The 13,924-nt window shown below is 37.7% G+C and overlaps 1 protein-coding gene across 18 annotated transcripts in view; it reads right to left on the bottom strand.

The window, feature by feature from the left end:
• LOC127846658 (uncharacterized) overlaps positions 1–13,924 on the bottom strand; it is a 195,282-nt gene that overhangs the window by 178,482 nt on the left and 2,876 nt on the right. For 17 of the 18 annotated variants that reach the window (XR_008033599.1, XR_008033600.1, XM_052378100.1 and 14 more), the window contains exons 2-6: positions 9,328–9,525; positions 3,614–3,766; positions 2,641–2,846; positions 928–1,765; positions 393–450 (exon numbers count right to left, since the gene is read on the bottom strand). Coding sequence is in view for 16 of the 18 variants with exons in the window: in XM_052378100.1 (XP_052234060.1) it covers positions 393–450; positions 928–1,765; positions 2,641–2,846; positions 3,614–3,766; positions 9,328–9,486 (1,414 nt within the window). In the remaining 2 variants the exon portion in view is untranslated. Of the gene's footprint in view, positions 1–392; positions 451–927; positions 1,766–2,640; positions 2,847–3,613; positions 3,767–9,327; positions 9,526–9,853; positions 10,540–13,924 lie in introns of those variants that run through there. The other variant, XM_052378103.1, reaches the window with a different exon arrangement.

Below are 13,924 nucleotides of genomic sequence, written 5' to 3'. Positions count from 1 at the left end.
TGCCTGTCCAGATGACCGGCAGATTTTTTCCAATTTCGCCAAGCCTCTACCAGTTGCCTAAGTTTACAATTGTAAGGCAACAAAGATACATACAAACTAATACATATTAGCGGCACTCTGGGTAATGGGGCTTGATGCATGTGTGTATCATGTCCTAGTTTAATCAGGGAAGACATTTCCAGCAATAACTGGATTTTCCCAAATAAGAGACTTCCTTCAAACAAAAAATGCTATAAAAGCAGAACGTAATGTCCCTGATAAGCCTGTGCAGACTGCATTAAAGCCAGATTTCAAATAGAGAGGCTCATGTACAAATATAGAGAAATGCATGCAAAGCGAAGCTTTCATTTAGCCAAACAAAACGGTGCAAAATATCAACATCAAGAACTAACCTGTGCCAGGGCTCTGAGGGACTTCAACATTTGCAGACGATGGGACCAAACCGGCAGGCTGAAAACACACCACATGTTACATCTTCATCAACTTTCACAAATACCTAGACTTGAACATGATCTATATGAATGTTTTCTGACACATCTTCCGGCTGACAAACATCATTGCTGATATGTTAGATCAATTATAACCAATCGTTTACACATGTTCACTTAAAATGTCTATTAGCAAAACTATTTTATCCACATACTTTGAATAAAACGGCATTAAACTGCGTAAAGATAAATTTTGTTTATTATTTTACTCTTACCTATTAGCGTTTTTCAAAGAATCAACTTATAACCCATATACAGTATTGTAATTTTTAATTGGAATTGAAATTGTCAATCTTAGTGGCAACAATAATTGTGTGTATACTGTCTTTCATTCTTGGCAAAATTGTTTTCTTTAAATATGCAATTCATTTTTTAAGTGTGTTTTAAACACAGATTAAATAAAAAACTCCCAATTTGTTCACTCAAAAGTCAACATTACCTCAGGACCAGGTGATGGAGGTTGTTTAGGTCTTGCTCCGTGATACTCGCCAGGTGGTTGTCTATTGGGCGGGAACTCCATGGGTGCTGTCAGCGACACGTGGTAACCAGGCAAAGCTGGTACCGGATTATCATTGGATTGGCTGGTTTTATTGGGCTGCTGGTGATGTAACATGTTTTGTGATTGGTTGGAATTGTGTGGCTGGAAGGCAGGATTTGATTGGTTGAACTGACCTTGCTGTGTCTGTAACAGGTGAGCTGATTGGTCAGTAACATTTTGCTGGAACAATGAGTTAGCATGATTTGAAGGACTCTGCTGATGTTGAACTATCTGATGCTGCTGCTGCTGTTGTAACACAAGATTTGGCACGCTAGTATCCAAGTGACTCTGTTGAGTCTGATTAGGGGTACCATTTGGTGGACCAGTCATCATAGAATTTCCCATAAAGAGTGAGGAGTTGAGATGCATTAATTTTTCCTGCTGAAAATGTTGGTTTGATCGTCCGACCATGTTGGGCATCAGACTCTGTGTCCCGATAGCAGGGTCGTCAGATCTCGATGCCCCGTGGTCATTTGGAATGATCATGCTTTGAGGGGCGCAGGCAGCCCCAGTATTGTTCTCATCCAGGACAGCAGGGGTTGGTACCCGACCTTGGTCCAACCTCGCTGATCTTTGACCTGGCTGGGCTGATGCAGGCATTGGTTGAGCCCTCTCGTCATGGGTACCAGGGACTGGTCCCCTGCCTGGCTCAAACCTGGGTAGAGCCTGTGAGGGCATTGGTTGTGCCATGGACAGGTTACCTGGCGCAGGCTGACTGCTTCTTCCAGACAGCTGAGACCTGGTTAACAGAAATAAAGCAGGGTCAATCTGTTACTCTTAGATAAAAAGATAATATACTTAATCTGCATGAAGTTATATTATTATTTTATTAAGTAAACTAATGGAAAACAAGTTTAAATCCTTAGAAGCATTCTTTTTCTTGTCAATAATTTATTTACTGTTATTTAGGGATGGAAAGGTTGCGTAATGAAGGGCATAGTGAGCAGGTAATTGCTGACAACTGTAACCTGAGGAATAGAGCTGAGCCTGAGTGTGACTCTATTATCAAAATAATGATGACAAGTCCAGAGTGTCATGCTTGCATCTTTATCAGTCTATAGCTTGCATAAACCTTACTTATGATAAATGGAACACAAGTTTAAGTGTCTTAATATCATCAATATTTCAGAGCTATGACTAACTGAGTTCTAAGATAATTGGATCACCTACTTTGTAATCAAACCTCTAAATCAAGGACAAATAAATGAAAAATATATTAATTCAGAATAGCAGAAAACATTTCAGGTGTGTTCTTGGAAAACTGGGCGTATTGCATAAGACTAAAGCGTCCTTTAAACCCAAAATCCATTAAATCATAAAGTGTCATCCCTAATTAGCCTGTGCAGTTTGCATTTTCGTCAAGAAAGAGAAGAGGCTTTCATTAAACAAACAATTCCATAGAAGCGGACAGTATCATCCCTGATTACCTGGATGCAGTGCACAGGCTAACTTAGGACGATATTTTATGCACAGGCATTAAGCCCAGTTTTCCCTAAACTCTGCCGATTATTTTCTGTTATCATGAATACATCTATGTATTATTCTGTTTCCTTGATTTACAGGTTCGTTGACAAAGAAGTTGATCCTGTTAACAAAGAAATAAGTATCCTCTACCTGAATTGTTGTGTGAGGAAGGCTTCTACATAATGTGGGTGAGGATGCTGCCCCTCTAGGTACATTTCCAGCTCTTTACGACCAATAGCCAGGTCCAGCACAATGTTCAGGACTCGACCGTGGTCTGGCTCAGTGTTAGGTGGGAAACACAGCGAGTCTGGCTTTTCAAGCGTGTACCCCAATTTGTGCATTATATCTCGCCCGCCCTGTGTACATGTTCATTAATTTGAGTTGTCTTTAATATGTGCCTTGTTATGAGAAAACTGGGCTTAATGCATGTGCGTAAATTGTCATCCCAGATTCGAATGTGCAACCCGCACAGGCTAATCAGGGCTAACACTTTCCACTTATATGGAATTTTTCGTTTAAAGGCAATCTCTATACAATGAAAATCCAATTAAGGCAGAAATGTTCGTCCCTGATTAGCCTGTGTAGACTGCACCGACTAATCTAGGACAGTATTTTACACACATGCAATTAGCCTAGTTTTCCCAGAACTACTCTCTTATATATGGCAGCAAATGATAACATCTCCACAAAAGGATTTTTATCACATGATTAGAGAAAAATAGCTTAACATTTATATCACTATGTATTTGATAGCTTTACACTTAACCATTAATTTTAGGTTGGGTCAGAAATTTTAATATGCCATACGTGAGCTGTGTTTAAATTAAGAAATTTAACCAGTATTATAAATACTATGAAACCATAAATCCTATAAAGCACTAGGTTATTAACCCTTTCTTGCTCAGAGGCACAGTGAAAATGGCTATCTGCAACAAGAATAAAACCAGAACAGCCTGCAAGTAACTCGCAGTCTGTTCAGAATTAATGCTGTTAGCTGTTAAGCAGTATCTTATGGTTCAAAATGAAGCCTCTAAAAATTGAATCTATAAAGAAAGGTCTAAAATTACTTTTGATATTCTAATCATATAGACAACAAACATTTTGTTAACAGTTAATAGAGTACCTCAATAGTGTCGACACGTTCTCTGAAGATGCTATTGCTGAACTTGATCTGTGTCCACAGCGATGATCTGCTCTCACTGGGCTTGAGAAGATGGCGGCCATATTTCTCCAGAATACTGAGGCCTTGAAGAAGGCTCTTGACACTTGCGACAGACTGAAAAATAGAGCCTTGTTCTGGGAAAACTGGGCTAAATGCATGTGCGTAAAGTGTCATCCCAGATAAGACTGTACAGTCAGCACAGGCTTATCAGGGATGACACTTTCCACTTTCAAGAAATTTTTCATTTAAAAGAAGTCTCTTGCAAATAAAAAACTAGTCTAGGTGGAAAGTGTCGTCCCTGATTAGGTTCTCCAAGATTCTCCAATACATACATAGTAAACAAGAGGGCCAAGATGGCCCTAGTTCGCTCACCTGAGAGGAGTCGGTTCATTCAATCTTTACCAAATGTCAAACTTGATATATTGTCCAGACAAACATCCTGGTCAAGTTTCATCATTATTTCATCTGCGAGTCATGATCAATGAACCTATGAAGTTTCATGATCCTAGGCGTAAGCATTCTTGAGTTATGATCCGGAAACCATTTTTCTAAGTTGAGTCACCATGACCTTGACAGCCATTGTGTGAATACGTTTTTTGGCACTGTGACCTTGACCTTTGACCTAGTGACCTGATAATCAATAGGGGTCATCTGCAAGTCATGATCAATATACCTATGAAGTTTCATGAACCTAGGCATAAGCGTTCTTGAGTTATCATCCAGAAACCATTTTACTATTTCAGGTCATCATGACCTTGACCTTTGACCTAGTGACCTGAAAATCAAAAGGGGTCATCTGCGAGTAATCAATGTACCTATGAAGTTTCATGATCCTAGGCATAAGCGATCTTGAGTTATCATCCAGAAACCATATTACTATTTCGGGTCACCGTGACCTTGACCTTTGACCTAGTGATCTGAAAATCAATAGGGTTCATCTGCGAGTCATGATCAATGTACTTATGGATTTCATGATCCTAGGCCTAAGCGTTCTTGAGTTATCATCCGGAAACCATTTTACTATTTCGGGTCATCGTGACCTTGACCTTTGACCTAGTGACCTGAAAACCAATAGGGGTTATCTGCAAGTCATGATCAATGTATCTATGCAGTTTCATGATCCTAGGCATAAGCGTTCTTGAGTTATCATCCAGAAACCATTTTACTGCTTTGGGTCACCGTGACCTTGACCTTTGACCTAGTGACCTGAAAATCAATTGGGGTCATCTGCAAGTCATGATCAATGTATCTATGAAGTTTCATAATCCTAGGCATAAGCGTTCTTGAGTTATCATCCGGAAACCATTTTACTATTTCAGGTCATCGTGACCTTGACCTGTGACCTAGTGACCTGAAAATCAATAGGGGTCATCTGCGAGTCATGATCAATGTACCTATGAAGTTTCAAATCCTTGGCATAAGCGCTCTTGAGTTATCATACCGAAACCATCTGGTGGACGTATGGACCGACATGAGCAAAACGATATACCCCCTCTTCTTCGAAGGGGGGGTGGGGGGGCATAATGAGAAAACTTCCCCCCTCCCATCAGCCATGTTATTCAACTGACCAGAACCATTTTTGAACTCAACTCTCGTATCAAGGAAACAAATGTTCTGAGCAAATTTCATGAAAATTGGGCCAAAAATGTGACTTCTACTGTTTTCACATGTTTTCACTATATACATATAGAGAAAAATGCCTCGCCCACTGGCGGCCATGTTTTTTCACCGATCCAGACCAATTTCAAACTCGTCCGAGATATCAATAATACCAATGTTTTGACTAACTTTCATGATGATTGGGCAAAAATTGTGACTTCTAGAGTGTTTACAAGGTTTCTCTATAGCCAAATAGGGAAAACTGCCACTATATACATATGGAGAAAAATGCCCCGCCCACTGGCAGCCATGTTTTTCCACCGACCTCGACCTTTTTCGAACTCATCCGAGACATCAATTGAACCAATGTTTTGACAAATTTTCATGATGATTGGGCAAAAATTGTGACTTCTAGAGTGTTTACAGGGTTTCTCTATAGCCAAATAAGGAAAACTGCCCCGCCCACTGGCGGCCATGTTTTTCAATGGATCGGAACCACTTTTCAACTCAACCAAGATATCATTAAGACAAACATTTTGACAAAGTTACATGAAGATGGGGCATGAAATGTGACTTCTACAGTGTTTACAAGGTTTTTCTTTTTTTGACCTAGTTTTTGACCCGGCACAACCCAGTTTCAAACTCGGCCGAGATTTCATTGGGACAAAGCTTCTGACCAAGTTTCATGAAAATGGGACAAGAAATGTGGCCTCTAGAGTGTTTACAAGCAAATGTTAATGGACAGACGGATGGACCTACGACTGACAAAGACCAGTCACAAAAGCTCACCTGAGCAATCAGGTGAGCTAAAAATATAGACCTTAACTTACCATGTTGATCACTGGATACATACATTTACTGATTCAATCCACTCCCTGATAAATCCTATATGATCACTATTTCCGTTTTCAAACTAAAGAAACATGCATATTATTGTTAAATAAACTAAACAATTAAATATACACACAATTTTGCAATTTAACAGAAGTACATGTTCAATGTGAATTATGGGACAGGGTATTCCGATTGCACATGAGTACATACACTTACTCAAGTTAAGAGCATACAGCACTTCTAAAATTTATTAATAACAACAGGGTTCGACATTAACTTTTTTTACAGCAAGACCATCGGACCAGCTCCTCTTAAAATGTACTAGCCCGAACCTGATGTCAACTAGACCATAAATGACATAGCAAATGAACACAATTGTGTCATGTAACTGTTTAATCAGGATTTATCAGTAAATATTCAGTGAACACCAGATTTTTTATGCATAGAGTAAAACAATAAAGTTTCTTCATATTTATGTTTCGTGTCAGTTAAGCGTCGGATTCTTTTTTATTAACTGATTTGTCGGACAAAAATCCGAACTTGAACAAAGCCATTCTTTAAATTACATTATCTTGTCTGCTACGCAAAAATGTTTACATTGACGATACCGATTTTCGATAGAAGTCGTAAAATCATGCTCTACAGTTTTACGACACTGCAGAAAATCATTAATATTCATGACAACTTGACCAATTTAAACAAGCAATTTCTGCAGGAAGCTCTCCTTTGCCTCTAAAAATAGCGATGAATCATGTGAATGCTCAGCGTTTATTTAAATATACTAGTTTTGTTTTAATGTAAATAACGGATACAAGAGTAATTTTACACATTAAAAGTTAAGGTTTTCACAGCAGTTATTTATAGTTACATGAATCAGTATAGATTTTTTTTATATTTATGTATGACCAGTCGGACAAGCTTGCCCGCAGTTTTACCTGCCCGACCACCATTCTAACTAGACAATGTCTGTCGGACGTGCCTTAGTGTCGAACCCTGAACAACCAACCAACAAGTGAAATTGAATGAAGATCGAATGCAACATGAAATGAAAATTATTTTTAAAACGTGGCAAAAGTGAATAGGAATATCCGACTTTTTTTTACAATGATGGATTTTGTACACTTAATTTATCATGAATCTTATTATTTTTGCCTGGGGTGTTTGCAGTCTTATTTATAAGACGCGCAAAGAATTTAGAGATACTTTTTATATGGGCTAAATTCTTTGGAACGTCTTATCGGGGAAAAGTAACAAAATGTGTTGGAAACCAGAAAGTTTAAATTTTCATTGATTTGCGTAAAATTGCAAAATAACATTACCAACTCATTCAGTTTTAGTTCAGAAGTCCATTTTTACCTCAAATATCGTCGAATTGAAGTTGGAAAGTCATACATTCTTCAGTTAAACTTCTGCTTAAATCGCAAACCAATCACTGACCTGTAGCCATGTCATGAAACTGATTTGAATATGAACCAATCAGAAGAAGGCATTATGGTGTAACGTGTACGCGTAATTTTATTTAACATGAGCTTTTAACACCGACTTTTACCTAACTAGATCTAGTACGCTAATCTTTGTCGATTTAATAAGCATATGTTCAAAACAGATATGGTGCAGTTTCTATTCACTGTTCTAAGTTTCAGCAAGTTTTTATGCATGTCTTTTTCGCACCTCTGTCTGTGTTGTTTTATTTACTTACATCCTACGTTCATAGGAGGAAGGTATACTGTACGAACTGTATCAAAATTATTTGTGTACAGTATAAAAATAAAAGATGTTATTTATTTCAGAACTTTTTAATTGTCAATTTAGAAAAAAAACAATGCTAAATTAATCCAGAAAAGTATAACATCGATTTACTATGTAAAGCTCTGCACCACAACAGATGAACGCAAACTGTATTTTACGCTGTTTATTCTCCCACTTTAAACCACATGCTTTACATCGAGGTCGTGTTATAGATTTATATCTAAACAGCGAGCGAATCGAGAGATATTGAAAAATTGAATAGTGGTTGGATTTAAATTGATCAGGCATGCAAAATTCAAAGTGTCATTACATAATTTCTACGGAACATTAACAAGAAATGAATTATCTACACAGGTATGTAAATATTATTGCAATCCGTTGATATTAAGTGTCTTATATCGGGTCTTGAATGTTGCGCACAAAATCCTTGCGCAACAATATAGACAAAGAAGAAAAAAATACCCACCATTAATTTGGTCTTTCCCCCTTTGTTCGCTACAAATATTACCCATAAAAAAGTAGCTTAATATTTGAGAGCGTCAAAAATTTGGACTAGGGTGTTTTTTACCCCTGAGGGATTTTGTTTAAGAGAGGGTATTTATTTGTCAGGGGGGAGCCATTGTCTGTTACATGAGGGCTTTTTATGGATATTTTTTATATTTCCGGGCAAAGCCTTGCTGTTATATATGTGTCTTGTTCTGAGAAAACTGGGCATAATGCATGTGCGTAAAGTGTCGTCCCAGATGAGCCTGTGCTGTCCGCACAGGCTAATCAGAGATGGCACTTTCCGATTAAACTAGATTTTCAGTAAAAAGGGACTTTCTTTAAACAAAAAATACCATTTAAGCGGAAAGTGCTGCCCCTGATAAGCCTGTGCGGACTGCACAGGCTAATCTGGGACGACACTTTACGCACATGCATTATGCCCAGCTTTCACAGAACAAGACACATATGATTAAAATCCCTTGTATCCAATTAGTATTAAACATCAAACAATAGTTATGAACTAAACAATTAAACATTACAACTCTTTTTAATCTGTGTGAAAAAATATTTTTTCCAAAATAAGTAATGAAATAAATTAAGTGTATGAGTTGACAATAACAACAATTGTGGGCTTTGACATGATAGCAAATGGTATGGATACTTAATATAAACATCAGGAACATATTTACTCTCAGTTACAGAACAACAAAGTGCCAATCCTTTAAAAAAAAGTGGATATAGAAACACCATTTAAACTGTAGTGTTTTGTTCATTGCATTTTGTTTAAATGTTTACAAAAAAAATGTAAAGGTGAGATCCTTATAACTCAACAGTTTCTGAATCTTTTTATCCCATCTATAAACTTGGCTATAAATGGCATGACACACTTTTTTTATGAGTCAATTGGTGAGTTTTAGATTAAAACTGTTGCAGTCAAGAAAGTGGGAAAAGCCCAGAAACACTAGCTCTGACACTTAATGTGTTTTTCATATAAACTGCCTTAGTACCTGTGAATTGTTTTGAAGCAGCTGACAAAAGTCCACACAGTCAAATTTTTTCCTCAACGGCAAATCAGTCACAAGAATCTGAATTATAGGCCCTTTGGTTTCTTCACCACAAGTGATTGCAGCGGCTAATGTATTACGCAACTCAGAAATGTTGGCCATCTCTACCTTTCATCCATCCAGTATTTAAACCTGTGCGTTCTGAAATGTAAAACAAATATCTAGATGGCGGCTTGACTTCAACAGTGACATGATAAATATGTACACATAATGCGCATTAAGTTAACTCTCAGAAATATCATAAATTAAGCTTCAAATTATTGTTTTAATCAATAACTTTGTTTTGTTAAACATTCTTTATAAATAAAATCATGATGATGTGCACACATTTGTTTAGCTCCTTTAGTTGGTAACTCTGAAAGTAATGTGAACAAGTGTCTGACAACAGTTAACAAAGCAGGCTCAATTACTATATTCATGATGACACCTGTCAATTTAATAATACAGTCCATCCTGACATAGCAGTCACCTGGGAATAGCAGTAACCTGGTGTAGACAGTCAGTTTAGATTCCAAAGACATTAAATCAGTGTTTATTACACCTGTGTATAACAGTCACCTGGCTTTAGGGGCCAGTATATTTCACAACTAAAGCCATTTTCAAAAGGCTGATTCCATGTTCAAGCATGTTGGCAAAAGCACTTGTAAACCAAACAATTTGCAATTGAAATTAAGTAACTGTGTGCCTACATCAAGCTTCTTAATACATTGGCAACAAGACCAAAGTCAAATTGCAATTTGTTTTAAAACAAGAGATGTGTTTGTCAGAAACACAATGCCCCCTACTGCGCCGCTTTGATTGAATTTTTTTAATCAATTGTTTCACTCTTCAAAATGGCAAGTTCAGATGGTATAACACCTTGTAGAAAGTGAACATTAGATTCTGATAATGTTGAGACTCCTTCAAAAATGCAAACCACAATACATTCACCAGCTAACAAAAAACAAAGACAGTTGTTAATCAGTATTTCTTTTTTTGCAATTCACCAGCTAACAAAAAACAAGCAAATTCATTGAATTGATATCCCCCACCAATATGCTTATGGACACAAAAGTGTTATATTTGACACTCAAAAAAGCATTATTTCAAGATACAAAGGGCCATAACTCTGTTATTCAGAGATGGTGTACAATGCCATTTGGCGTGCATCATCCTCTTATTCATATATATATATAAGTTTCAATGAAATCCGCGAAAGCACTTCCAAGATATGGCTCTGGACACAAAAGTGCCGGACAGACGGACCAAAAGACGGACGACGCCAAAACAATATCCCACCGCCTATGGCGGGGGATAACAAAGACAGTTATTAATCAGTATTTATGTTTTGCAATATGATTTTTAACACATAATCTATGCTGTGTGAACTCTGTATATCCTCAAAAAGATTACATTCATTCACTACAGAATGTACTATTTTAAACAAGGGCTGTTTGTAAAACATGCATGCCCCCCATATGGGCTGTCCATTGTAGTGGCAGCCATTGTGTGAGCACAATTTTTGTCACTGTGACCTTGACCTTTGACCTAGTGACCTGAAAATCAATAGGGGTCATCTGCGAGTCACGATCAATGTACCTATGAAGTGTCATGATCCTAGGCAAAAGCGTTCTTGAGTTATCATCCGAAAATCATTTTACTATTTTGGGTCACCGTGACCTTGACCTTTGACCTTGTGACCTCAAAATCAATAGGGGTCATCTGCGAGTCATGATCAATCTACCTATGAAGTTTCATGATCCTAGGCAAAAGCGTTCTTGAGTTATCATCCGAAAACCATTTAACTATTTCAGGTCACCGTGACCTTGACCTATGACCTAGTGACCTCAAAAACAATAGGGGTCATCTGCAAGTCATGATCAATCTACCTATGAAGTTTCATGATTCTAGGCGTATGCGTTCTTGAGTTATCATCCGGAAACCATTTTACTATTTCGGGTCACCGTGACCTTGACCTTTGACCTAGTGACCTAAAAATTGATAGGGGTCATCTGCGAGTCATGATCAATCTAACCATGAAGTTTCATGATCCTAGGCGTATGCGTTCTTGAGTTATCATCCGGAAACCATTTTACTATTTCGGGTCACCGTGACCTTGACCTTTGACCTAGTGACCTCAAAATTGATAGGGGTCATCTGCGAGTCATGATCAATCTACCCATGAAGTTTCATGATCCTAGGCGTATGGGTTCTTGAGTTACCATCCGGAAACCATTTTACTATTTCGGGTCACCGTGACCTTGACCTTTGACCTAGTGACCTCAAAATCAATAGGGGTCATCTGCGAGTCATGATCAATCTACCCATGAAGTTTCATGATCCTAAGCGTATGCGTTCTTGAGTTATCATCCGAAAACCATTTTACTATTTCGGGTCACCGTGACCTTTGACCTAGTGACCTCAAAATCAATAGAGGTCATCTGCGAGTCATGATCAATCTACCTATGAAGTTTCATGATCCTAGGCGTATGCGTTCTCGAGTTTTCATACGACAACCACCTGGTGGACGGACCGACCAACCTACCGACCGACCGACATGAGCAAAGCAATATACCCCCCCTTCTTCGAAGGGGGGCATAAAAAGGAGAATATTGTTAAGCATATGAAAATCAATTTGACATTTGATGTACACAAATGCTTATTTTATTTGACTGTGTTGTGTTATGGGCTTTATGTAGTAAGCAGGGCTATAGATAACTTTTGGGGTAAATTGGGTAATCACCCGCTGTTTTGACACATAAGGGTTTTTGTAAATTCAATAGTTTTAGCAAAAATTTTCACCCCCTACTTTTGACCTTATTTGGGTTTTTCACCCCTGTTTTTTAACTCAGTTGGGTAATTTAAGGAATGACATATATACTATAATAACAAGGGCTGTTTGTAAAACATGCATGCCCCCCATATGGGCTGTCAGTTGTAGTGGCAGCCATTGTGTGAATATGTTTTTTGTCACTGTGACCTTGACCTTTGACCTAGCGACCTGAAAATCAATAGGGGTCATCTGCCAGTCATGATCAATGTACCTTTGAAGTTTCATGATCCTAGGCCTAATTATTCTTGAGTTATCATCAGGAAACCATTTTACTGTTTCAAGTCACTGTGACCTTGACCTTTGACCTAGTGACCTGAAAATTAATAGGGATCATCTGCCAGTCATGATCAAGGAACCTATGAAGTTTCATGATCCTAGGTGTAAGCATTCTTGAGTTATCATATGGAAACCATTTTACCATTTCGAGTCACTGTGACCTTGACCTAGTGACCTAAAATCAATAGTGGTCATCTGCCAGTCATGATCAATGTTCCTATGAAGTTTCATGATCGCATGATTGCAGCGGCTAATGTATTACGCAACTCAGAAATGTTGGCCATCTCTACCTTTCATCCATCCAGTATTTAAACCTGTGCGTTCTGAAATGTAATACAAATATCTAGATGTAAGCATTCTTGAGTTATCATCCGGAAACCATTTTACTGTTTCGAGTCACTGTGACCTTGACCTAGTGACCTGAAAATCAATAGGGGTCATCTGCCAGTCATGATCAATGTTCCTATGAAGTTTCATGATCCTAGGCTTAAGCATTCTCGAGTTATCATCTCAAATATCATATCATATCAAATTTCCCGCTTCATGAGCATTGGGTTACCAGGCCTTGACACTAACTTTTTTGACAGGGTACCCGGAGGGAACCCTACTTTCAACTTTTGGTGGCCCTCACCCAAACTAGGGTTCCCTCTTGTTTCAACACACAGCTTCTCTCAGCGTAAGGGCAAATAAGAACAAGAAGCATACTAGTAAACATTTTAGTACAGCCAAATTATGTACATTTGTTATGTATTTTCGTGGTAATCAGATCGATTCTAGGACATGTTGTTGCAAGTTTGATTTTTGATGACTGCTTTATGGAAAACTTAGAAGAACTTCCATCGATTTATTCATTTAGTATATAGTCTTCTGCGTTGTTTGATACCAGCATTGTGCAAATCGGTTGAACATTGATCGAGAAGTGAGCTTCGGAAATTGACTGGTATGCGGAAATCAGAAATTCATTGGTCTAAGTCACATACCTCGTTATATATATATAAATATAAGTAAAAAAAAATTTTTTTCCACGAACTTTTTTGTCATGTCATTTTTTATTGAAATAGCTAATGCCAAGTGCCTGTGTTCGCCGCAAGTACTTAGCGTTTCGGATATTTTTATTATAAACTTATAAGAAATAAAAGGTAATTACGCGGATTCAGGGATTTCACTAGCCCAACAAAAGTTGTCGCAACTTTTTCGCGCCTGGAAAACTGTCGATTATTCCAACCTCATTAATAAGAACAATCATTTAAAGAAACCTGACTAAAATAATGTCATTGCCTATATTATCACTTTAAAAAGTATATTAATATTACATAAAAAACAATAAGTACCTTCAAAAATCATACCTTCATAAGTCTTAATAAGCTTTATTTGTATACAAATTTTTTTCAACTTGATAAACAACAACCAAAATAATATAACAATGTTGACTTCAATGTATTAAACAGTATG

This window comes from Dreissena polymorpha, chromosome 9 (assembly GCF_020536995.1).
Source record: "Dreissena polymorpha isolate Duluth1 chromosome 9, UMN_Dpol_1.0, whole genome shotgun sequence".
NCBI classification, from domain to species: Eukaryota; Metazoa; Mollusca; class Bivalvia; order Myida; family Dreissenidae; genus Dreissena; species Dreissena polymorpha.
Note: the sequence above shows the minus strand (reverse complement) of the source record. Positions and strands in the feature narration are given on the sequence as shown.